This window comes from Capricornis sumatraensis, chromosome 4, assembly GCF_032405125.1.
Source record: "Capricornis sumatraensis isolate serow.1 chromosome 4, serow.2, whole genome shotgun sequence".
Classification (NCBI taxonomy): domain Eukaryota; kingdom Metazoa; phylum Chordata; class Mammalia; order Artiodactyla; family Bovidae; genus Capricornis; species Capricornis sumatraensis.
This window is the reverse complement of record NC_091072.1, coordinates 7,872,240-7,898,534: the sequence shown is the minus strand read 5'-3', so window position 1 is coordinate 7,898,534 and position 26,295 is coordinate 7,872,240. Positions and strand designations below refer to the sequence as shown.

The following is a 26,295-nucleotide window of genomic DNA, read 5'->3' as shown; positions in this document are numbered from 1 at the left end:
GCATAGCATTCAGTCGTGCGCTGGGATTGGCCCCCTGTCTCAGGAGTGAAGTGGCGGCACAGGCTGGCTCATTGCTCGGTGTGTTGTCTGTGGTGCTTTTGTGCTGCGGAATCGGGGCTGAGGACCCATGGTGAGACCCGTGGCTCTGAAGGGCTGAGCTGTTCACAACCTGTACTCTGGCCTGGAGAATTCCACGAGCCATACATAGTCCGTGGGGTCACAAATAGTCAGACACGACTGAGAGACTTTTACTTTCATGAACTGATTACAATGTTGTATGGCAGAAACCAATACAACATTGTAAAGCAATTATCCTCCAGTTAAAATGAGTACATAAATAAAAAGAAATTAGCAACAAAGAAATGAGTTTTTAAGATTTAAAGCCTTAAATATTTACTTTAAAAAGAATACAAGAGCAGAAATAGACCCACGGTATAGAATTGAGCTGTTGCGCTATTCTGAGAAAACACCCATGCGGTTATGGAAATCTGACAAGATAGAGAGCTGGCATTTCAGACTCATTTGTTTATTTATTGACATTGAACACCCACTCCAGACCTTCCCCTGCTCTGTAGCTGCTGTGGATACAGTGAAGTTGAGGGGAAACACAGAACTGGATAAAATATCCTTGCCCCCAGGTGCTTACGTGCACATGAAGAAGACAGACCATAAACAGGATAAGAATCAGTCTGTTGTGTACCAGTAGGGTTCTAGAGAGAGGGAGACTCGGGGGAGCAGGGTGGGAGGAATTTGTTCTGATGGGTCCTCAGCAAAGCCTGCCAGCGGAGGCAGCGAGTTTGTAAGAGATCCTAAGAACGTGGAGGAGCTGGCCTCCCGGTCTTCCCCAGAGGAGCATCCAGATCAGCGCACCTGATTGGAGCTGGAGAGAGGAACTGTCCACAGAGGCCAGACAGGCCTTGGGAAAGGCTCAGTAAGGGGGAGGCCATTGCAGGCTTGCGAGCAGAGTCATCCTGTGATCCGAGTTTTATTTTCGTGGGTTTTGATGGCTCCTCGGTGGAGACTAGACCAAGGGTGAGGGCCAACTCATGGAGACTGATTCCGACACCTTTGGGACAATCCGGTGAAAACTTAGGTTGGCTTAAATCAGAATTGAGGGGTGGTGAGAAGTGGCGGGAATCTGTTTGAAGGCAGAGCTGCTGATGTTTGCTGAAAGAGTGGATGTGAGGATGAGCTGTGACAGGTCCTGACCAAGCAAGTGGAAGGACAGAGTTAGCACTGCTGAGATGGGAGACAGCGGGCGGGCTGGCCGGGGTGCAGGTGCGAGTCCCACCTGCACAGGTTGAAGTCAGACGCCTCGTGGGCATGATGCCCAGTTTGGGATCCCAGGCTGGAAATAGAAACGTGCGAGCTGTCAGTGAAAACATGGTGTTTACAGCCCAGCTACTGAAAGACATCCGTGTATTTAGGAAGGAAAAGCCGCGGGTGCCCCAAGGCAGGGCCATGGAGAGGACCAGGAGAGGGAGGTGTTCTGGGAGCTGCAGGAAGCAGAGCTCTGCTGGTCCTGGGGGCGGTGGGGCAGGAGCCCTTCTGGAACAGGTTTGAGAGGAAATGGGGGCGGAGATGGAGAACTGAAAGTGGAGGCGGCTTCTGCTTTTCCAGGTTCTTGAGATGTAGTTGACCTGCAGTAAACTGCCCACTTTCGAAGTGTACAATTCTAATGCCTGTCGGCATCACCACAGTCAGGATAACGGGTTCTCTGTCGTCTTCTTCCAGCCCTGGCTCTGCTTTCTGTCTCTATGGATTAGGTTGTATCTTCTAGAATCACATATGAAAGGAGTCACACACACTGTACTCTTTTTCTGCCTGGCTTCTTTTTCTTTTTTTTGAGATTCATTCATATTGTTGGTAGCAGTAGTTAATTCTTTTGTTGCCAAGCAGTGTTCTGTTGAATGGATGTTATTTAGCTGTTCACCTGTCGATAAATCTTTGTTTTTCTGTGTTTGTGTTAGTCACTCATGTCCGACTCTTTGCGACCCCGTGGACTGTAGCTCGCCAGGCTCCTCTGTCCATGGGATTTTCCAGACAAGAAAACTGGTGAGGGTTGCCATTCCCTTCTCCAGGGGATCTTCCCGACCCAGGGATCGAACCTGGGTCTCTTGCATTACAGGCAGATTCTTTGCCATCTGAGCCGCCAGGGAAGCCGTTACAAACGAAGCTGCTATTAACATTCTGCATCTCTGTGAACATATGTTTTGTTTCTCTGTGGTAAATAAATACCTAAGAGTAAACTGTCTGTGTCATGTGGTAGTTCCATGATTAATTTTTTAGGAAAATGCAAACGAGGTATTCACAGCGTTCAGAACATTACGCATTCTCACCAGGTGTGTTAAATCCCACTTGCGTGCATCTTCGCCAGCATTTGGTACAGCCAGTCTCTCTAATATCCGGCTTCCTAGTGGGAGTGGTGTGTGGCTATAACATTATGGTCTCACTTTGCTTTTCCTTAGTGAGTAATCGTGAGTGTCTTTTTGTGTACTTAGTTGCCATTGGGTGTGTGTCTGCTTTCTCACTCCGTCCTGCCCTACTCTCTGCGGCCACATGTACGTAGCACGGCAGGTCTTCTGTCCATGGAATTTTCCCAGGAGGAAGACTGGAGTGGGTTGCCATTTCCTACTCCAGGGGATCTTCCTGACCCAAGGATCGAACCTGCATCTCTTGCGTCTCCTTCATTGGCAGGTGGATTCCTTACCACTGAGCCACCTGTGAAGCCTTTTACATGTCTTCTTTGGCGAATTATCTTTTCAAATCTGAAATTTTTAAAATGAATTATTGCTTACTTTTACATACTGCTCTGTCTATGCAATATTCCTAAATAATATAAATGTTTTAAGTGGAGGTTACTTGTACTTCTTTAAAAACAGGCTTTAATTCATACTGGCTTCCCTGGTGGCTCAGATGGTAAAGAATCTGCCTGCAGTGTAGGAGACCTGGGTTTGATCCCTAGGTTGGGAAGATCCCCTGGAGAAGGGAATGGCCACCCCCCTCAAGTATTCTTGCCTGGAGAGTTCCATGAACAGAGGATCCTGGTAGGCTACAGTCTGCGGGGTCACAAAGAGTTGGACACAACTGAGCGACTGACACACACACACAATTCATAATGGTAATTTACAAGTGGTTAATGCGGATTCCAGTGTAATTGGAGAAAACAGCCCCTGTCTTTCTACGTTCTAACAGGTCGCAGCACTGCAGGAGGAGAAAAGCAGTCTGTTGGCAGAGAATCAGGTATTAATGGAAAGACTTAATCAGTCAGATTCTATAGAAGATCCTAACAGTCCAGCAGGAAGGAGGCATCTGCAGCTCCAGACTCAGTTAGAGCAGCTCCAGGAAGAAACATTCAGGTAAAGGACCCCTCACTCAGACCTAATCCTTTAAAATCTGGCAGTGTCTTTTGCAGTTAATATAGTGTTAGGGCTTCCGGGTAACTGCAGACCAAGGTGGCTCTGTGATTAGCCACTTACCAAAAGTCTTCCCACACACCGTGAAATAAGCACACATCTACGAAAGTTCTCGCCCTCAACCTGACTTGCAGACAGAACGCCCCAGTTGAACCCTGACTGTGGATGAAGGGAAGGAGCAGATCCCACCCTCACCCCACCAGGTGCTTGGAGACAGCTAAAGTCAGACTGAGAAAAACATCAGGAAGAAGTAGCAAAGGGGCCCGAGGGTGAGTTGGAACGGTCACTGGAAAGATTAACTTCATGCAAAACTGGAAATCAAATTTAAAACGAAGAAAAGGAAGTTAGATCACAAACTGCAGGGATAGGGTTTCAAATTAAGTCTATCTTCTTAAAGGGCCAGATGCCAAAAAAAAAAAAATTAACCAGGCGTGGAATTTAGTGATTGTGTCTTCCAGGGCACAGTTTAAGGGCATAAGAGAAAGACCCGGGGCGAAGTTTATAGAGACAGATGTAGTTAAAGGGCAAGCCGATGTAAAGGAGTCCTCCTTTAACACATCTTCTTGAGGAGGAAAGGGCCAAAAAGGAAGAGGGCCCACGAGCAGTTGGGTGGTAAAAAAGAAAATCTGCTGTCCTGCAAGACAGAACAGAGCGGCAAAGTCTAAGGACCTGGCAGGATGATAAAAATACTATGTTACGAATTTCTAGAAAATGTATCATGACCCATTTCTTAGTAGCCATAGATTTTCAGTGTTAAAACTGTGGGTAAAATTAAGTATCATTACTTATCCACTAACTTAATATGGTTACATATCTACCAGTCTTTATTTTTCTCCAGTGATGTGATGTTTTGTTTTGTTTTGTTTGCCTTGACCGGAAAAAAGTGCACTTTATCTTAGTATTCCCAGAAACCTAAGACAAATAGTCCATTGCTTATGGTCTGCAACCGCAGTTTAGACTGTGATCTGAGGACCCTTTCGGAGAGTCTTCAGGCCCTCTCTCTTCCAGCTGCATATCTGTGTTAGACTAAATTTCCTTCATGAACCTCAGCCAAAAAACCCTCACATCAGACGCATGTAGAAACAGGAGAACCCAGCTGTCTTCTAGTAAACCAGTGATTTGAATCACAGAATGTAAAAAACATTGCCATCACCATTTTTAGAAAGTAGTTGTGTTTCATAAACAATATATTGTATTAACATAATGGGTTTATTACTATTATTTTCAAATGACTAACATCTCATTTATAAGTATTCTTTAAACAATTCTGAAAAGAAGAGTAGCAAACTCAATCCAGTGCTATAGTAAAAATAAGCTTTATCCCAGAAATATTATTAAATCTGTTATAGTAACTGTTAAATCTATTACAGTAGATAAATGTATTATGCTGCCTCCAATCCATAAGTTAAAGAAGGAAGAATAAAAAATAAGCTTGGTACGTGAAATTATCAGTAAAGTTAAGAATATAAGATGAAGATGAGTGTTAATCTATTAATATTATTTGACTTTTTTCTTGATACTCTAAAATTCCTGGCTTTGCCCCTCACTAGCTGTATAACCTTCGGCATACCTCCATTTCTCTAAGATGGTCTAATAGTTTTGTCTACCCTCTAGAATTTTTGTGAGCATTAAATGATTTAACATATGTAAAGTATTTTAAGAATATTTCCTGGCACATAGAAGCTACATAAGATTTAGCTGTTGTTACTTTTCTAGAACATGAAATAAGAAAAAGAAATGAGATGAGAATACTGGAAAGACAAAAAGTAAATGATCATTATTTATAGATAATGTGTGTCCACCCAGAAGCTAGAAGAGAACCAGCTGAGAAGTCCTCAGAACCAATAAACATTTAAGAGAGAGAGGGTTATGTGACACCTTTGCTTATGTTGCAAGCCTTTCTAACAGTAACTAGTATCACCGGGAACATTCTGCTTATAAGTATATAAATGAAGAAGAAGAAAGAATTGTAATGCTTACCCTAATGGAAACAGCCTGGCACCCATGCAGCAAAATACAGACCCGGTGACACAAAGGATCCATAAACCAGTCCAAGCATATGTAAAAGTTCATAATATGATAGTGTGGCATTTTCTAATCAATAGGGAAAGGTTGGTAGGTATTATGACAGGAAAAGTTAGATTCCTGCACTGTATCATATACCCAAATGGTTTCCAGAGAAATTGAAAACTTTAATGTTAAAAAATGAAACCCTATAAATACTAACAGAAAATAATGAATTAGAAGAAAAAAGTTCTAATTGTGCATTAGAAGCAAAAACTATGAAGTGTGAGATTCATTAGTTGAATTGGATAAAAACTAAGAATCTTTATACATTAAATACATAAACAAAATTAAAATAACCAGTGATAAAGATTTGTGACGTGGGAGAGAATCCTGTAAATCCAAAGGAAAGGTGTATGTATTAAGCAAAATGAATTCATACATGGAATTCCCCAGCAGCCCAGTGGTTAGGACTCTGGACTTTTATTGCAGAGTGGCTAAGTTCAATCCCACAAGCCGTGAGGTTCAGCCAAAAAAGCAACAACGAATTAAAATAACTTATGAACCATATTATCCATATTTTAGAGGTGAAAAGATCTGTGAACAGAAGTCAGGCTAGAAGATACACTCCATAAATGTTAACAGTAGGTGCCCGTCTAGAGAGTAATGCATGATTTTTTTCTTCCTTGTTTTTCTGCATTTTTTAAGCTTTCAAAAGGAGTATGTTTATTTCCTAATTAAAAAATAAAACTTAATGGCTGATACATTTTGAAAGATACCACTTGGTGTCTGACTTTCTGAGTAGAGGAATGGCAGTTGGTTGTTGTCTTTCTTCAAATCTTAGAACGGCAGGGTCTGTTTCCAGGATAGTTAAAACTTGGAAATGCAGCATACGGTCACAAAAGTGGGAGACAAGTTCAAGAACGTATTGTCATTGTTTTCAACTTACTTTTGCTGTTCTAAGAAGAATTATTAGACAGTAGAGCTTTCTGGGTCTGTTTCATTTCGATGACAGGCTGGAAGCAGCCAAAGATGACTATCGAATACGCTGCGAAGAGCTGGAGAAGGAGATCTCTGAACTTCGGCAGCAGAACGATGAGCTGACCACTCTGGCAGACGATGCTCAGTCTCTGAAGGACGAAATAGATGTTCTTAGGTAACCGACCCCCCCATGCCCCTGGGACCTCAGACCCGCCAGGCCCCCGGGGTTCACCTCCATGGGACCATTTCTCATCTGTAGAGTGGGAACAGCACACACGCCCACTCAGGCTGACGTGTGGAACTGGGTGAGTCTGTTTGTAGGCCCTCGGGACAGTATCTGGCAGATCAGCGCTGCATATGAATGTTGGTTAAGTAGGAATAATCTCTGACCAGCACTTCCTGCTTGCGTAGCTGTGAGCGTTCTCTCTGCTGCTCCTGGGTTGTCATTCTGTGTCGTCCGGCTGATCGGTTGTCCGCTTGCTCAGATCCTGTCTCCCCACGAGGCTCATTTCCTTGCTGGAATCAACTGCTCTCTCACCGGGCCCCTCGCTCCCTGCCGCTTCAGTTCTCCACCGTTCTGCCTGTATGATTTGTCCTCCGTCGGATCATTCCAACCATCTGTATCTTACCCTTTGGCTCTTAAATGCTGAGAATGAATAGAGAAAATCACATAGTGATGTCATTTTTGTCTTCCCACAGACTAACGATCCTCGCCCTCCTCTGGGCTCCCCCCATTGGTCCCCCATTCTGCTGCCCACCCACGAACGGCTCTGTCCCCACTTAGCTTGTCGCTGCTCTGAGTTGTCCTGACTCTTCTCACCTGTCTGTCCCCCCGCCCCCACCCCTCCTGAGCTGCAGTCTCGGTGGATGACGTTGCCCCCTGCACCGAGGGGCGGGGTCACGACCCGTGGACCTGCTGCGTGCTGTCTCCTGCTGCCTGCGTGCAGACTGGTGCCCGTCGCCCCGTCCACTGCTGACTCCTGGTGCTCTGGTCGCAGCCCTTCTCGGCTCTGCAGGGACCGGTGCCACACCAGTTATCACTTCTCTTCCCATTTGAATCTCCCCACCACCACCCGCCACCCCCAAGCATCTATTTGTGTTTCAGTCCCTCTCTTCTCACAAATCGTGAGAGAAGTACGACTCTCTGCTTCTCTCCAGAACAGGTTTAGATTACACGGGGTCAGAGTTACATTCTCTCCCTCACCCACTAGCGTTCGCTACCGCCCGCCCCCACTGCTCCTCTGAAACAGCTGCTCCTCTGGTCACTAATAACACCCACTTGCCAAATTATTCGGACATTGTTCAGTTTATTTTGCTTTTGTGCTGCATGGAACTCTGTGACTACCTGCTCCTGCTTGCATTACTCAAATTTTATGTAATGCTCTTCATTACAAATTTTGCTGTCACTTTGGTCACACTTTTGAACCTGCCCAAAAAGCTAAGCTGGACTCAACCTTGGTCTTGTCATTTCATTAGAACGTGTTACTTCCTGGCTTAGCCCTGTCTGCAGCAGCTCTACAGCTGTGGGTGTGTTTGTGATTCCTGGTTTCCCATCTCGTTCTAGACATTCTTCTGATAAAGTTTCTAAACTAGAAGGCCAAGTAGAATCATATAAGAAGAAGCTAGAAGATCTAGGTGATTTGAGGCGGCAAGTTAAGCTCTTAGAAGAAAAGAATACTATGTACATGCAGAACACAGTCAGTCTGGAGGAGGAGCTGCGAAAAGCCAACGCGGCTCGAAGTCAACTCGAGACGTATAAGAGACAGGTAAGAAGAGTGGCGTGGTTTCTTAACGTTGTTTGCAGCTGAATTCCCCAGAGTCACACCGGCTCACCAGAGTCCACCGACTTGTTTTCACAGTATTCGGTTTTTCACCTCTGAAACTTGGTTCTTATCCGGAGGTTATCGATGGGTCCCTACAGCAGATACTTCTGTTACGTCTTAACATATTGCACTGAGTCTTGGCCGCTGTGCTCAGACTGCCTCTGGTTGCAGCAGTCGGGGGCTCCTCTTTGTTGAGGTGCACAGGTTTATCCTTGCGGCGGCCTCTCTTGCTGCAGAGCCTGGGCTCTAGGAGCACAGGCTTCAATAACTGGCACCTGGGCTCAGTGGTTGTGGCACATGGGCTTAGTTGCCCTGCAGCGTATGGGATCTTCCCAGACCAAGAACTGAACCCACGTGCCCTGCGTTGGCAGGCAGATTCTTAAATGTTGGACCACCAGGGAAGTCCTATATGCTGATTTTACAATCTTGTCAAATTCCCATATTACTACTTTTTTTTGGGGGGAGCGTTTTTAAAGTCTTTATTAAATTTGTTTTGATATTGCTTCTATGCTTTGACTTTTTGGCCATAAAGCATGTGGGATCTTAGCCCCCTGACCAGGGATGGAACCTGAATCCCCTGCGCTGGAAGGCAGGGTCTTAATCCCTGGACCACCACGGAAATCCCCCATATTACTTCTAATGATGTCTGTTAGTTTTCTTGTCAGAAGCCATATTTTACACAAATAAAAATCTTTTTTTGTTTCTTTCTTTTTACAGCATGCCCTTTTTTTCCTTCTTAATCAGCGCACCTGACCTTTGCTATAGTCTTGAACAGAAGCAATAATAATAGACAACCATTTCTTGTTGTTGAATTTTTATGCAGTATTTTAAATGTTTTGCCAGTGTATTATAAGGATTGCTTTAGGTTTTGGTAGCCACCTTTTCTTAAGAGTAACACAATTTCGTTGTATTCCTAATTTCATGGGTATTTTTCGTAAGCGGATGTTGGATTTAATCAGCTACACCTGCTGAGAGATGCCCGTGCTGCTTCTCCTCTCTGTTAATCTGATGAATTATATTAGTAGATCTCTGTGCCTGACCCGTCCTTGCATTCCTGAGATAAGCTTAGTTTAGTCACAGCAGGTTTATTTGCTGTTTCACATTGTTAGATTCACTTGGTTTATTTTACTTGGAATATTTTACCTCTACAATTTGTTTACTCAAAGTTTTCTATCTCGTGCTTTCCTTGTCTTCTGATTTTGGCATCAAAATTATATTCATGTAATATAATAGAGACGTTTTAGTAGAACACCCCAACCCTGTACACCATGTATGGCTGGTGGGGTTATTTGGTGAATACATTTTTCCACATTTCATTGTGAAAATTTTCAACATACAACTAAGTTGAAAGAATTACTGAAAGTTAAATAGAGTCCGAAGAAGCTATAAATGTGATTAAAGGGTATTAAGTTAAAATAAGAAATGATTTTATTGGAGTTCCAGAGAGAAGAACAGAATTATAGAGGGACATTATTTGAAGGAAAGAATGGCTGAGTGTTTTTCAGAATTCATAAAAGACATCAGATTTAGTATTAACCATGAATTACAAACAATAAATAGAAAAGAATTCTACACCTATAATTATTATGGTGAAATTGTGCTATAGAATATAGAAATATTACACTCGTTTTCTCTGTTTCTGATCTTCTTGTTCAGTCGCTAAGTCGTCTCCAATTCTGCGACCCCATGAACTAGTTTTTGATCTGGAGCTTAATGTCATTTTATTTTTTGTTGTAATACTTCTCTTTCTGCAACTTCTCTTTTGGTGGGCATTCACACCTGCGTGATCATATTTGGTGGTATTTTATCCCTTTTATAATTTAGGTTTCTTTCTTTACTTTCTTTAAGTATGTAACTTCCTTGGAGGGCTTATTCTACTGTTTTGCTTTTGTTCATACTGTTAATGTGTTTCTGCTGACTGTTGTTCTTAGTGGTTTATTTCTTTAACACTTTTGTGATTTGGGGTTTTGCCCTCATCTTTAGCTTTGAGAAAACGGGGGACCTGGTTGAGGCTGTGTTCCTCCAGGCAATATGTGTGTTTCGTATGCCAGATTTACCACTGCGTTACCAACCAGGGTGACTTAAATTAATTGCTTGGTTTAGGGTTTGCCAGACGAGACATATGGCAAAAATTTTAACACAAATCCATGTATCCACAGGCTATGGTTACACATTTGCAAGTTACACTCACTTTAAGGCAGGCAGGTTTCCTTATTGACTTTGCCAGCTGATGGGTTTTTTTCCCTAACCTACTGACTCACCATCTTTCAAAACCCAAGATAGTTTAACAACCACCACCTGTCTCCCCATATGTTAAAGTTCTGGATCCCTGGTACTTCGGTGGCATCTCACAGTGCCCTTAGCTTCCTCACAAACCTCCACTCCAATTTTAGCCTCTGATGACCTCCCACACTTTCTTATAAACTCAGCAATGCCGTCGGACTCTTTTCCCCGTTAGCATTTCTTTTGCTTCATGCTGAAAGGACTTCCAGACTGCCCAGTTACCTGTGTTACAGGAAACGAAAGTCCTGCAGGTTTTTCTAGGTTTGAGCATTTGTTCTTCCAGATGATCTGGTTTTAGAACCACAGTATCTAGGCAGATTTCTGTACCTAGGTTCTCTCCATTGAGTCAGGCTTCTGTAACTTATCTATTTTTTTTTGAGTATCTATGGGGAAGATAATCCTCATAGATCCGTAGAAGACATTTGATAATTTCATTTGATAATTTCTAATGTATCAAATTATAAAAATTAATGATACCTTTTTATGCCAGGTAGTAGAACTGCAAAATAGATTATCTGAAGAATCGAAGAAAGCTGATAAATTAGATTTTGAATATAAGCGGCTAAAAGAAAAAGTTGACAGTCTTCAAAAAGAAAAGGATGTGAGTATATATATGGGCATTTTGGTTTTGATCAGTGCTGAAATTAAGAAAACGATATTTAATTCTTACTTTGGGTATGTTAATTTCTTCTTCTGTTTATAAATTTAAAGTTTAGAGACCCTATTGATTTTTAAAATATTTATTTTTAATTGGCAGATAATTGCTTTACAGTACTCTATTGGTTTCTGCCGTCTATCAGCATGAATCAGCTATAGGTATATGCATGTCCCCTCCCTCTTGAACCTCTCTCCCGCCTCCTGCCCTTCTAGGTTGTCACAGAGCATTGGATTTGAGCTCCCTGCACCTGTTGATTTTTAAATTAAAGAAGATTTATATTGGTGTTTTAGAAATAGATCTAAAATAAAAGATTGAGAGACTGTTCACTCTGTTATTTTCTATATATTTAACTTTTATACCACTGTTGCTTCTTTTCCATCATCTTACTTGTGATTTGCTATAAATTTATGTAGCTTTTCTGTTTCCTGTATGTTTAATACAGAGGACACGATTCTTGTTGTTGTTCAGCACATTTTGAAGCTTTTTTAAAAAATATTTTTACTTTGTCATAATTCATGAATTGTTTCTTTGTTGTGTGATTTTTATGTTTCATGAAAAGAATTTTATTTACATAATAAGATGCTCATTGTTAAGAATGGAGTAGATAGTTTTGTTTCTTAAATTAACTAGATAAAATACTGCCTCGCCCATAGAATATATTCAGTATGGTTAAACTGGAAAAAATCTAATCTTTTCCTTCTGTGATTGTTCTATAAAAGATTAAAAGCTATAACATGTTCATGTTCCACACTGTTTATCATTCTGTCAGGTAAGGCAGAGACCACTAATGAGTAAATTCATGAAAGTTGAAGCTGACTTCCCTTGTTCTTAATGTCCCTCCAGAGGTTGAGATCGGAAAGGGATTCTCTGAAGGAAACCATTGAAGAGCTTCGCTGTGTTCAGGCTCAGGAAGGACAGCTCACAACTCAAGGTAACTAATGTTTCAGAAGCCCAAGCAAGACTATTTGTTTCGGTAGTATCAGGAAAAATGTTAAGATTCATTTTAAGATGATTGCACCAGAAAAACAAGAACTTCAAGTTGGAGAAGAGGCCATGAGATTGATACAAATTTTGAACTGTTACCCAGATTTTATGGAAAATGGATGATAGTTATGAGACCAAATTTATTTACCTACTTTTTAATTTTAATTATATTCAAATGTTTATATATAACATATATATATATGCCACTTAGTTGTGTCCAACTCTTTGCAGCCCTGTGGACTGTAGCCCGCTAGGCTTCTCTGTCCATGAAATTTTCCAGGCAAGAATATTGGAGTAGGTTGCCATATTCCCAACGCAGGGATTGAACCCTCATCTCTTGTGTCTCCTGCATTGGCAAGCAGTTTTTTTTACTGCTAGTGCCACCTGGGAATGCATTCAAATGTTTGGATTTTATTAAATCATTTGTTAAATCATTTGTGTTAATAGTAAACCTGAAAAGTTTCTAGTGACCTCTTTAAAAGTATATCAGACTTTCTAAATCAGTGATCTTTCTTTCAGCTGAGATGTGAGGTGGGTAGCAGTTCACTAACACCCACTACTTGGGCACTTAACGTCCAAAGTAGAAACCTTTTCCTCCTCACAGGAAAGGAGCTGCACTTTGCTGAGAGTTTGCCTTCCACCTCTTGGGAAGCACGTGAGCCTGGCTGAGGACTCGTACACTTCACCATCTGTTCACTCCCACTCACGTTTCCAGCCCCTGGCTTTCCTGTTACCAGAGACTAGACTCTCTCTTTTCCTCTGATTACAGCCTCCTTTTCCCTGCGCCCTCTTTCTGCCAAACCTGCTCGTTAGCTCCATCCTCCTTCAGCCCCCTCTGTGATCTCTAATGACCATACTGATCGCCTGCTTTCCCAGCTCACCCAGCCTGCATACCTGCATTTCAGTATCCTCTTGACCTATTTCTGAACCAGCTTGTCAAACCCTAGCTCAGTTTTTTGTTTTTGTTTTTAAAATTTTGTTTCTCTGTTTGTTTATTTTCTTGCTGTGCTGGGTCTCTGTTGCTGCGTGTGGGCTTTTATCTAGTTGCGCGAGCGGGGACTGCTCTTCGTTAGCGTGCTCTAGCTGCTCATTGCCGTGGCTTCTCTTGGTGGAGAGCATGGGCTCTCTGCATGTGGGCTTCGGTAGTGGGGGTTCATGGGCTTAGCTGCTCCACAGTATGTGGAATCTTCCTGGACCAGGGCTCGACCCCGTGTGCCCTGCACTGGCAAGTGGATTCTTAACCACTGGACCCACCAGGGAAGTCCTGTGGTTTACTTTATACACAGTAGCTTGCATCTGCCAATCCTGAGCTCCTGATTTATCCCCCCGCCCAGCCACTTTCCCCTTTGGTAACCATAAGTTTGTTTTCTGTGTCAGTGAGTGTGTCTCCATTTTGTAAATAAGCCATGGTAAACACTCTTAGCAATCTCGGAATAGAAGGAAACTTCTGCAGCCTAGTAAAGGTCATCTGTGAACATCCTACAACTGACCTCATACTTAGTGATGGAAGACAAAGTGCTTTTCCCCTAAGACCAGGAACAAGGCAAGGCTGTTCAGTCTAGCCACCAGTGTTCAACCTGGAGTTTCTCGCCAGTGCAGTCACGGAAGAAAAAGAAGAAAGAAATGAAGGGCATTCAGATTGGAAAGGAGATCTGACCCCTGAGTTCAGCAAGGTCTCAATGTCCAAGATCAGTGTATAAATACATTTCTGTGTACTATTAGTAAATAATCTGAAAATGAAATTACAGTAGTTATCTTAAGGAATAAACTGCAAACAAGTTTAGCAAAGAAATGCAAGACTTCTGCACTGAAAACTATGAATCATTACTAAGATAAATATATAAATAAATGTAAAGACATTCCACATTCAGTTGTGGAGAGAGACTGCAGTTCTCTTCATATTGGTCTAAAGATTCAATACAATCCCAATCAGATTCTCAGCAGACTTTTTTGTAGCAATTGACAAGGTGATTCTACTGATACAATTTATATGAAAAAAGAAAGGGTCCACTATAACCAAAAAAAAAATCTTAAAAAATAAAAAGTTGGAGAGCTTACACATCCTGATTTCAAGAGTTACTTTAGGGACTTCCCTAGTGGTCCAGTGGTTAAGACTTCACCTTCCAACACAGGCTGTGCAGATTGAATCCCTGGTCAGGGAGCTCAGATCCCTCATGCCTCAGGGCCAAAAAATGCAAACGTAAAAAACAAAAGCAATAATGTAATAAATTCCATAAAGACTTTAAAAATGGTCCATGTCAAAAAACAGAAAAAAAGAGTTACTGTAAAACTGCTATAATTGAACAAGGTGAAACTCGCATAGGATAGACATAGAGATCAGTGTAGTATATACCACATTAATAGAATAAAGGAAAAAACCGCATCATCATCATCTCAATTGATGCAGAAGAGGCAACTGACAAAGTCCAAAACCCTTTCTTTAAAAAAATAGTGTAAACTAGAAAGGAAACTTCTGCAGCATGAGAAAGGTCGTACGAAAAACCCACAGCTAACAGCATACTCAGTGATGAAGAACTAGAAGCTTTTCTTCTAAGATCAGAAATAAGACAGTGATGCCTGCTACCACCACTTCTATACTTTTGTTCAACATGCTACAGGAAGTTCTAGCCAGAGCAATTGGACAAAGGAAAAAAAATCTAAATTGGGAAGGAAGAACCAGAAATATTTCTGTTTGCAGATGACATGCTTTTATATGTTGAAACCCTTTAAAAACTATACACAGGAAAAAAAGCTGTGAGAACTAATAAAATGAATTCAGCAAATTTACGGGATATAAAATCAAACCACAAAAATGAGTTACATTTCTATACACTAGCAGTGAACAATATGGAAAGTAAATTAAGAAAACAATTTGATTTATAATAGGATTAAAAAGAATAAAATACTTGGGAATAAATCTAACCAGGAAGACACTTTTACCCTGAAAAGTACAAAACACTGCTGAAAAAAATCAAAACCTAAACGGGAAGATATCCATGTTCATTTGAGACTTAATATTGTTAAGATGACGTCACCGAAACAATCTACAGATTTCAGTGCAATTCTTATCAAAATGCTGATAGCACTTTTTGCAGAAATAGAAAAACCCAGCCTAAAGTTTACATAGACTTTCAAGGGATCCTGAAAAGCCAAAACAATCTTGAAAAAGAAAAAATTTAGCTTGAGGACTTACACTTCCTGATTTTAAAACTTAGTAAAATGTTAGAGTAATCCAAATAGCATGTATAGGTGAAAGGACAGATGTATAGACCAATGGAGTAGAATATAAAAAGCCTGGAAATAAACCTTCCCATGGACAGACAGTTGATTTTCAAGAGGAGCATCAAGACAACTTAGTGCGGGAAAGGAAAGTCTTTCAAGCAGATAGTGCTGGGAAAGCTGGATGTCCACATCCAGAAGAAGGAAGGTGTCCACCCTTATACCATATACGAAAAAGAAGTCAAAATGGAACCCTAAATGTAAGGACTACAACTGTAAAACTTTAAGAAGAAAATCATCATGCTGTTGGATTCAGCAGGGATTCCTTGGAATTGATACCAAAAGCACAGGCAGCAAAAGGAGTCACAGGTACACTGGACTTCATCAAAATTAAAATCTTCTCTGTGTCAAACAACACTGTCAGTAGAGTGAAAAGGTGGTGTGCAAGATGGGAGGGGATATTTGCAGATCCTTTATCTGACAAGTGATTGATGTCCAGAGAGTATAATGGACTTCTGCAACTTAGCAGCAAACAAGCAAAGGACTTAAGGACATGTTTCTCCAAAGAAGATATCCAGATGGCCAGTATTTAAAGGACTTCTACAACTTAGCAGCAAACAAGCAAAGGACTTAAGGACACGTTTCTCCGAAGAAGATATCCAGATGGCCAGTATTTGTATATGAAACAGTGCTCAACATCGTTAGTCATTAGAGAAATGCAGATCAAACCCACAGTGAGGTCCCACTTCATACCCATTAGGATGGCTGTCATCAAAAAAGAAGGAAAAGGGAGACGACAAGTGTTGATGAGGATGTGGAGAGATCAGAGGCCTCTGGCGTTGCTGGTGGGAATGTAAGATGGGTCAGCCACTGTGGAAGAGTTTGGTGGTTCTTTATAATAAAAAGTTAAAGTTACCATATGATCTAAAAATTCTGTTCCTAAGTGTATACCCAAAAGAATCAAAGCAAGGACTCAACTAGATCCTGGTATGCCAGTGTTCACAGTAGCATTACTCACAGTAGCCAAAAGGCAGGAACAACCCATGTGTCCGTCAACAGATAAATGAATAAAGAAAACACGATATGTATGTATAATGGAATATTATTGGGCCATATAAAGAGATGAAATTCTGATTAATGCTGCATTGTAGATGAATATTGAAAGCAGCATGTTAGGTGAAGTGAGCCAGGCACCAAAGGACAGATGCTGATATGAGGTATCTAGAATGGCCAGACATTGGAATTAAAGTTACAAGGGGCTAAAGGAGAAAGCACTGGGGAGTAGTTACTGCTTAATGGTTACAGATTTTGTGTATTGAGTGATGGAAGCGTTTGGAAATAGACAGTAGTGATGGTTCCACAAAATGGTGCCTTGGTGTCAGCACAGGACTTCGTGTTACTCACCTGTACACTTAAAAATGTTAAAATGATAATGATGATGATGGAAGGCAACTGTGACGTCGTTGTTGTGCTTTAATGCTCAAAGTAGGGTTCATATAGCGACTAAAGGAGGTAGTTGTGGTCTATCTTGACCTGAAGTCAGTGCTTGTGTGTTTATAGGGTTGATGCCTCTGGGAAGTCAGGAATCTTCAGACAGTCTTGCAGCAGAGATCGTCACACCGGAAATCAGGTAAGGAGATGGTGAAGTCCAGTCGCACTTCCCAGTACTGTTGTAGAAACCTTACTCCTCTGTGATACAGAGGACCAGTTCCTTACTCTTTATCACTAACGCTTTCAACCTGAACTCGAGGTTCTGTGTCCTTGATTTCAGCACCTTAGAGACCTTCTCAGCTGGCCATACAGAAGCTTGGTTTCTCTCTTGGGGAGGACAGGGTCTCACACATACACAGCAGACAAACACATCTCTGCTTGGGTATCCTCAGCAGACATTTAGCCGTGAAACCACCTGGCCCAAAGACAAAGGTTATGCTTAGCCTTCGGCCTGCAAAATACTTAGTCGCTGAGATTTATCAGCTAAGTGCAAGGAATGGTCTGGGGAAGACAGAAGCAGAGACAGGAGGAAACATCGCCCTGTCTCTATTGCTCTTCCCTCAGTAGTTCCTTACATTTGTATTTTAAATATTCCGTTTATTTTAGTGTATGCCTGGCTTTATGTATAAGAATGAGTGATTGGAAAGCATCAGCTGTCCAGCAAAAGGTTAATGATTAATCCTAAATATTGCTTTTACCTTATTTGGGCTAATTAATTTGCCCCCTTTTTAAGTTGACACCAGCCCTGAATCTTGATAGCATCCTTGGAGGTATTAGCTAAAATAACAGTTATTAAAAGTTTTATAAACTGTGAAAGTTGCTATAAGCATTCAAACATTTGTTGAATAAAGGAAGACAGTATTTATTATTGTTAGCATTTGTTTAAGTACAGAAGGTGTGTAATCCCAACACCAATTTTGGAAGCATCTTGGATACCTTTTACTTTTTTGCCATCTGATATGATACTTTATTATTGGACCAATAAAATTTGTTTCACAAATAAATACTTATTTTTATGAATATTTATAAATAAATGCATGCTGCATGCTAAGTCGCTTCAGTCGTGTCCGATTCTGCAGCCCTATGGACTGTGGCCCACCAGTCTGACCATGGGATTCTCTAGGCAAGGATACTGCAGGGGGTTGCCATTTTCTTCTCCGGGGGGTCTTCCCAACCCAGGGGTGAAACCTGGATCTCTTGTGTCTCCTGCATTGGCAGGCAGGCTCTTTACCACTGGCGCCACGTGGGAAGCCCCTGTAAATAAACGGTTATGTCCAAAAAACAAATTTTAAGGAAGTTTGTAGGTAATGAAGTTGGATTTTTAAACTGAGAGAAAAGAACAATGATGAAAATTCAACAAAATGGCTTTTATTAAGTATGACTCAGTACAAATTAAAATATGTTCTGTGTCTACAAGAGCTACCAAGGTGAAACAGTGCAAGGGGTGAAACTTCTCAACACATTAATAGACCAGTATTGACATAGGTCAGTATTCTTGACACATAGTGAGATTTTCTTTTCCAGTTTGCAAAAATCTATTAAAAGTGATAATTTTCACTAATGTTAAGGGTGTGGAAAAGTTAGAAGCCTCATAAACTAAAAGAGATAAAATTTTTTAATTGAGATATAATTGACATATAAGTTTGTAGTATTTTTAGGTATAAAACATAACGATTTGACATGTGAATGAAGGATACATATATGTTGTGAAATGATCACCAGAGTAAGTTCAGTTAGTATCCATCGCCACACAGAACTACAAAAAAAATTTTTTTTCTTGCAGTTATACAGCTTTTCTTTTAAGCAGTTTGGCAGAATATGTAAATGTTTAAATTAGAAAGAAAATAGGATTTTGAAACCTCATTCATTACACATCATGATATTTGGAGATTGTTTATCTTCAGACCATCAATTCTATTATAAAAAGAAAGAGCTTGAGACCTGAGATGTGCTGTCTCAGCCAGTTAGGAGCTAAATTTCTTGCAGGTTCTTCTTTTTTTTCATTTCTGTTCTATGTATTAAATCTGTAACGGTGCCTCGCTGGATTTTGATAACCATGTTAATCAGTTTTTCTTCCGCTCTCAGGGAGAAGCTCATTCGTCTTCAGCATGAGAATAAGATGTTGAAAATCAACCAGGAGGGTTCCGACAACGAGAAGATCGCCTTGCTGCAGAGCCTTCTGGATGACGCCAACCTCCGCAAGAACGAGCTGGAGACGGAGAACAGGTGAGGGCACGGCGGCCACTCCGCTCGCTGTGATCTGATCCCTTCAAACACAGATCCGAGCTGTAGGCGCAAGTGAGAGCGTTCTCCTCCATTGCATTTCATGAGTCCTTTTTCCTACTTACGGACAGATTTGCCCAAAAAGGCTGTGTCTCTATGATAGAAGCCCCATCTCCAGTTCTTCAGGCAAAATGATGCTGAAGTCCTGCCATTCCCCCTTCCTAATCACTAATTAAAACTAGAAGCTTAAACAGCCTGGCAGTGCAGGAGACGTGGGTTCGATCCCTGGTCCAGGAAGCCCCCATGTGCTGAGGATCAGTGAAGCCTGTGCTCTAGAGCCCGGGGGCCATGGCTCCTGAGCCCGTACTCTAGAGCCCGGGGGACGTGACTCCTGAGCCCATGGTCTAGAGCCCGGGGGACACGGCCCCCGAGCCCCTGCTCTAGGGCCCGGGGACGCGGCTACTGAAGCCCAAACGCCCCAGAGCAGCAGAGAAGGTTGGCAATGAGAAGCCTGTGCGCCACAACTGGAGAGTAGCCCGCACTCGCCACAGCTAGAGAAAGCCCCCACGCAGCAACGAAGACCCAGTGCAGCCGAAAGCAAAATTAATTCATTAAAGATAAATAAAATCTTTAAAAAAACTTAGAGGATAAAATAATGTCACCATTCATTGACAGCCTTTGGAGACACTTTTACTTTGTTGTCATGATCAGATTAATAAGTTTGCCTTGTTTAGACAAGCTGATGTTTCAAAGAATCAGTTGGTGTAAGGAAAATAGTGGGAACCCTCATAATGAATTGATAGAGCTTTCTTTTTTTAATCTGTTAATCCTTGCTACTCTAGTTGGAAATCATCCATCTTATGAATAATTCCATTATTTTGAGAATTTAGAATCTGCAAATCTAATAAGCACATCACTTTCCTGCTTGTAAGTTTTCAGAGTATTGCAGTAGGCAGTCATTCCTACTACTTTTAAACGCAGTTCTTACTCTGGCAAGGATTACTTTTATATTTTGTTGTGACAGTCTTCTGATTCTTCTCCTTTTTGGAAACGTTTCTTACATCCCAAACATATGGTGTCTTTTCTTTCTCTTAGAGCTGTGATATTCTGTCATTTTTTTGAGGGATTTGACATTTTTATAAATAGTTTCACAGTTTATGTGATATTACAGATTCTTTGCTTATTATGCCTGATAGATTTGGCATTTTCCAGGTATGAGTCAGTCTGGAGAGTCAAAATTGTTATGACAGCTTTACATCCTCCACCTTTCTTCCTGTGACTTTAATTTTTAAACCTGCTGAGGGAGACCCAGCAAACAGTGTGCGCAATAGGGTGATTTATTAGAGCGTAATTGAATATAAACAGAAGGAGACATTTGCACATCAGCTCTCCAGAGCATAGATAATGAGTACTTTATTAAAAAAAAATACTTATAAAAAGTGGGAAAAGAGAAGGGAGAGGAATAAGAACAGTGGAAAATAGGTGGCAATCATGCAGAGCCCAGGTGAGAGCACCTGGAATTACCCCTCCATCCTCGGCCTCCACTGTATCTTAGCGTCTTAGTCAGGAGAGCCTACTCCTGACACTAATTTCTTGTCAGGGAATCAACACCTGCTACATCTATAACACTCTGCCGTGTCTTTCACAGGCCTTCCTACAGCTTTTGCCCTTTTCTCCTTAAAAACAGAACACCTAGTTGTCATTCGTACTATAGCACTTGTACGTCCAGATGACTGGTTACCTCCCAAGTGCCTGTTATTTACGGCTGTGTTGGTTTATCAGATTGCAACACCAATAACTTACCTGTAGGTCATAGCCATCTGTGGGTTTTTATGACCTGCCACAGTAATAATAATAATAATAGCAGCTAGCATTTATTAAGCCACTGTTTGTTCCACTGTGCTGAGTGTTTTAAACATGTGGTCTTACTTACTAAAGTTTTGCAGATGGAGGAATTTGGACTGAGACCCAGGCTACCTGACTGCAAAGCCTCTAGTCAGCCAGTTTATCGTCTGCCCCATTTGTAAAACATTTTCCTTCACATCCTCCCCCTCACTGGATGCTTTTCCTCTTAGGTGGATTATCATGTGTTGTCTTGCTGAGTTTAATAAGTACTTACATTACCTGGTCTCTACCTTAACCTCCTAGTAGTTGACAGCCCTGGACTAGAACCGCGCAAGCAGAGTTTCAGTCCCGCTGAGTCTTATAGCTGTGTGACCGTAAATCCAATTTGCTCACGCCATACCTCACCTTAGAAGGAGAGCTCAGCCTCCAAAGTCCTTTCCAGTTGGTTTTTCCAGTAAGCTCGCATTTGTTAAAATCCGTGATACCTCCTGACCTTCCTGCTGACCTCTGACTGTTAGGAGAGGCACAAAGGATCCGGAGTAGAGCCACATCGGAGCCTCTCACCCACGAGGTCGGCGTTATAATCCTCACTTCTTCTGCGGGGAACTCTTTCATGTGTATTCACATACATGTTACAGCTTCGTACATGTGTGTGCACGCTTGATCCGTACTTTAACCAGTATTTTAGACTATGTGTTACGACATTTACAGTGGCCTCCACTCGTAGTAGTATTTGTTGACTAAACAAATTTCAAAAATTGCTAGGATGGGAAGTTGAAATAGTCTCAGAGTTTGATATATTTTCTGTATTGCTTCCTGAGAAGATTAAAGAAAGTTACAGTCAGTAATGTACTTATGTCCCTCTGTTCCCTTATTGAATATGAATTTTCGGATAATTCTTTCACTGAGTGTAAAAGCAGATTGCTTTGTGTGAAAAATATCAGTTATAACTATGGGTTTCTTATATCTTTACTGTGATTCTCACTAAATTATAGCACCTGGAGGTTTACAATAAGAATTTCTTGTTGAGTGTAAAAAGTTTCATGCTGAAATTCTTGGCCGTTTGGATTCTAAATAGTCATTGCCATGTTTCGTCCTTAATTGGGGGGCGTCTGTCTTTTCCTAAAGTGTTTATTACTAGACCCACCAGCCCCGTGGGAGCCTCCTGGACTTCTCCTCCTCCCCTTTTTACCATGTTCATTGCTGATCACTTCCCCCTCCTCAGTTCTTCTCAGCTTCAGGAGTAGCCCTGGCTCGTTCCTTCTGAGTCCCTGGTTCCTCTCCAGGGTGAGCCGTCCCTTCCGCCCTCTGCTTGGTGATCTGCTGGGGGCCTTCCTGGTCTCTCGTGCGCCGGGCTGCACTTTCTGCAGCCACTGTCGTTCATGCTCACGGCTCCAGTCGTCGCCAGATGGCCCTTGGGTCTGTAGGGTCCACTGCACCCTCCTGCTGGGGGCCAGTTGCACGGGTCCAGCCGTTGTAACAGGCATTTCCCGTCACTCCATTTTCAACAAATAGCGAGCAGGTTTTGTGCTGCGGCTCAGCCTGCTCCTCCTGTGTTCCCTTTCAGGGTAAATGGCTCTTGGTCACTGAGAGTAAAATCCTCACTTGTTTTTTGCTCCTTCTGTTCATTTGTTTTCTGTGCGTCTCCTCCTCTGACCCCGTCTGTTTCAGGGAAGTGTGGTCATCACCGCGGTGGCCTCTGCCCGGGCTTCCTGCTTTCCTGCTGCTCTCCGCCTTCCAAAATGATCTCTTCAACTTGCACAGCACTGTGGTCTTTCTGAAATACTGTCGGCTCCTTCAGCATCACCCGAGACCCACTAGTCCCCCAACCCTTGCAGCCTAATGAGCTATAGAGAATTTGTGGAGACAGCGCTCCAGAGTCAGCATTTTTAGAGGCTGGCTGGGCTATTCCCTTGCAACCAAATTTTAGGCCCAATTATAGGAAATGGCAGCCCGCTCCAATATTCTTGCTTGGGAAATCCCATGGACAGAGGAGCCTGGCGGGCTACAGTCCATGGGATAGCAAAGAGTCAGACACAGCTGAGCGACTGAGCATAGGATAAATGAAAGCACACTTGAATTTCACACAGGGTGGCCCAGCCTCTCCTCTGGTTTCCTCTGCAGCCTTGCTTCCCCTCATAACGTCGTCATAACGTAGAATTCAGCCATATCATTCCTGAACTCATCGTGCCTGCTCCCTTTCCGTGTGCTGGGGATGTGCTGAAGTCTCGGTCTCAGATCCCCTTTCCACCATTCACCACATAAGCATTTTATTTCTTGTTCTGGTCTCGGCTCAGGTGAGGCCTGACTCCTCCACGCTATTAGGTGTGGTCTTCGCTTCTTTGAGCAGTTCTCACTCCTCTCTGTACATCTGTGTGCTGTGTTGAAGTATTTATCTCGTATATTATTTGTTTACAGCTTGCCTCCCCAGGTGCAGTTTTTTTGTTTTTGTTTTTTGGCTGCACCCGGAGACTAGCCCGACCTTAGTGCCCTGACCAGGGACTGAACCCGGGTCCCTGGGAGTGAAAGTGCTGAATACTAACCCCTGGACTGCCAGGGACATCCCACGAGGGTCTTTTAGCACTACACTGAGCACTCATTTGAATAAATGCATATTGAAGTGAATTTCAAACGAATATATGTGCACAAGTATACCAGCTCAACACAATGTGTCTGTCAAAAACACTGCATTGGATGTCATTGTCAAAATTTCAAGCTACACAAAAAATAATGAGAAAAGTGAATTGCTCCGACTGTAATGTGAGACTTTGTTTTGCTCATTATATGAAAACCTAAGGGAAAAGGTATAAGTTCAGTCAGAACTTGGAAAATTAATGTACGTTTGATTTCTAGGCTGGTGAATCAAAGACTCCTAGAAGTACAGTCACAAGTGGAAGAACTGCAGAAGTCTTTACAAGATCAAGGCTCAAAGGCAGAAGATGTAAGTCTTACTTATACAGTGATGGTCCAATAGTTTCATAATGTTTAGAAAAGCTGTGACTTTTTTTTTTATGGTCTCTATCAACGTAATTGTTGATATTGGTTATAGAAAAGAAACTGTTTTCCTTTTACTAACATTGCTTATAAAAAGACCAGACAGTGCTTTTTGTCTCAGATTCACCCTGCTGGGAATTAGAAGTTCATTTGTAGTTTTTAGCTAAGGAATTGGGCTTTTGTGTTCCACGAATGCTCAACTCAGTTTTCAGAGTATTGATTTTCCTTCTGGTCAAAAAAAAAAAAAAAAAAAGTACTGACACAATCTTAGCATGTTTAAGTAGCACTGTTTGATGTAAATTTGGTTTTACGAAAATAATGCCCTTCCTAGAATCCTACCCTCTCCAGGTTTATGAGTCCCTCTTTCTGCCCCTGCCCTTGGCCACACACACGCTCAGATAGAAGCTCACTGACCTTTTTTCCCTTGGCCCGTCTGTCACACCCCTGCCTGCCCGCCTAGGATACAGCACGAACGTGGAGGCAGAAACAGCTCCTCCTCCTCCTCCTCCTGCTCCCCGGCCATCAGGGTCTGATGAAGGGGTGCAGCAGTCATGTTTTGCAAATCCTGTACATTTAATGAGCTGTGTACAATAGAGCTACACTTGCAGAGTGCTCGAAACTAACATGAAGAGGGGATAAAAACTGAATGTTCATGACCAATCTTTGCTTCCGTCAGTTGGTGATTTTTTTCCCATTGCCAGCGTAATCTGCTGGCTTTTGAGTATAAACCTGTTTGGTTGTTCTCATTGTTGGAGTCACTCTAGGCGCTCCGCATCAAAACTGTAGACCCCTCCAGTTCCATCCAGCCTTAGTAATGTAAGAGAGTGTGAAGACAAAACAATATTGCTCAAGGCCTAAGAGTGTGAGATCCGAAAGCTCATCTGCGACCTGATTTCTTGGGTTCCTTAGTCACCGTCTGGGTTACGCTGGCCACATGCCCTCTGAGGTCACAGGTTGCAGCTTATTCTCTAATGTGTTGTCTTTCTTAGCTCCCCACGTGGATTCCCAGTTGCCCAGATTCTCACCAGCATTTAAACTACCTCATTCCCTTATTAAAATGGAACTAGTTTACTTTTTACACATGCCTTTATCCAGAAGGCTAAGTGCCAAGCAGAGCCGCCATTCGGGTGTGAGAATATTAGTAAACCTCGCCAAGAGGGTCTTAGAGGCGAGCCGAAGTGATGTTTCTTAGTTCAGCACCACTAGGTCCCTTAAACTGAGGTAAATGTAGTCTTGGTTTTGGTCTCGGAAACTTTGAGGAGACTTCCTGTTGATCTGCACAGAGGAGAAGAATGTGTGGGTCATTGGAAGCAAACATGGTAAAACATCAGTATCTGCTCAGCCTCAGAGCAATCACCGCTATACTTGTTTCTCTAATATTAAAACATACAGAAAGAGACAAAAAATAATTTTACATGGCCTGATTAAATACCGCTGTGGGAATGAACTCTTAATTAAATATGCTGCGTGTCACTACTTCAAGAGACGATATTTCAGAAATGAGTTGCCAACCCTAAAAGTAGTTAGCATAAATTAGTTTATTTGACTGTTGAGGTGCTAATGAGATGTTTTGCTGTAAATTCCTGAAATTCCTCTCAGAGCTCTGTACTCTATAAAGATTCAGATAGAAGCTTTCCTCACCCTGAGGATAGGCTGGCTGCTCACAACGTGGAGGAAGATGTGGTCCCCGCTGTGCGGTTCTTCCCCAGCAGATGTTTCATGGATTTGCCTCTGTCTCTCACTCAGCCTACAGCGTTGCCTCAACAAACATGCAATACACAGAACCACCTGCCGAGTGAGATGGGTCCTCTCTGAAGACCAACACAATTTCCCCCCATTTCTGTTATCAAAAGCACAGGCGTGTGACCTTAAGGCAGAATAGCATGGTTTGCACATTTTTTATTATTATTTTTATGTCATTTATTTTTAGTGTGGAAGCAGAAAAGCATTGGTTCTATCCAGGCATATGGATAATTTGAGCTAGCCACAGTGTATAAAACTCCAGAGAACAAGACAGGATGAGATCATAGAAGAAAGAAAAATGTACATTTTTTGAACAAAATGCATGTCTTTTACTTCTGTTTATGAATTACTAAGTCGTTCCTCCTGTTGGCTGCTGTGTATGCTTCATACTAATGTGTCCTCTCTGTCTCTTGGCATGGTCTCTGCCCAAGGCTATTGTAAGTATGGCTTCCTATTCATTTCTATATATTGAGCAGTGTTTTGATTTATGCATTATCTGCCATCATAGTTGACGATGTTGAAGTTTTAAATTACGGGGCTTCTATGCAAAATGAAGATAACCAATATTACCTACAGGCTTATGTCCTTCACAGTTAAGATACTTGAAGGATATCAAAAACCTAACAAGTCA

General features: G+C 42.0%; 1 protein-coding gene across 1 annotated transcript in view; it reads left to right on the top strand.

The window, feature by feature from the left end:
• HOOK3 (hook microtubule tethering protein 3) overlaps nucleotides 1-26,295 on the top strand; it is an 80,053-nt gene that overhangs the window by 42,943 nt on the left and 10,815 nt on the right. The window contains exons 9-16 of the mRNA XM_068971016.1: nucleotides 3,196-3,359; nucleotides 6,436-6,576; nucleotides 7,966-8,167; nucleotides 10,998-11,108; nucleotides 12,009-12,096; nucleotides 16,929-16,998; nucleotides 18,945-19,085; nucleotides 23,781-23,868. Coding sequence (XP_068827117.1) covers nucleotides 3,196-3,359; nucleotides 6,436-6,576; nucleotides 7,966-8,167; nucleotides 10,998-11,108; nucleotides 12,009-12,096; nucleotides 16,929-16,998; nucleotides 18,945-19,085; nucleotides 23,781-23,868 — 1,005 coding nt within the window. The remainder of the gene's footprint in view (nucleotides 1-3,195; nucleotides 3,360-6,435; nucleotides 6,577-7,965; nucleotides 8,168-10,997; nucleotides 11,109-12,008; nucleotides 12,097-16,928; nucleotides 16,999-18,944; nucleotides 19,086-23,780; nucleotides 23,869-26,295) is intronic.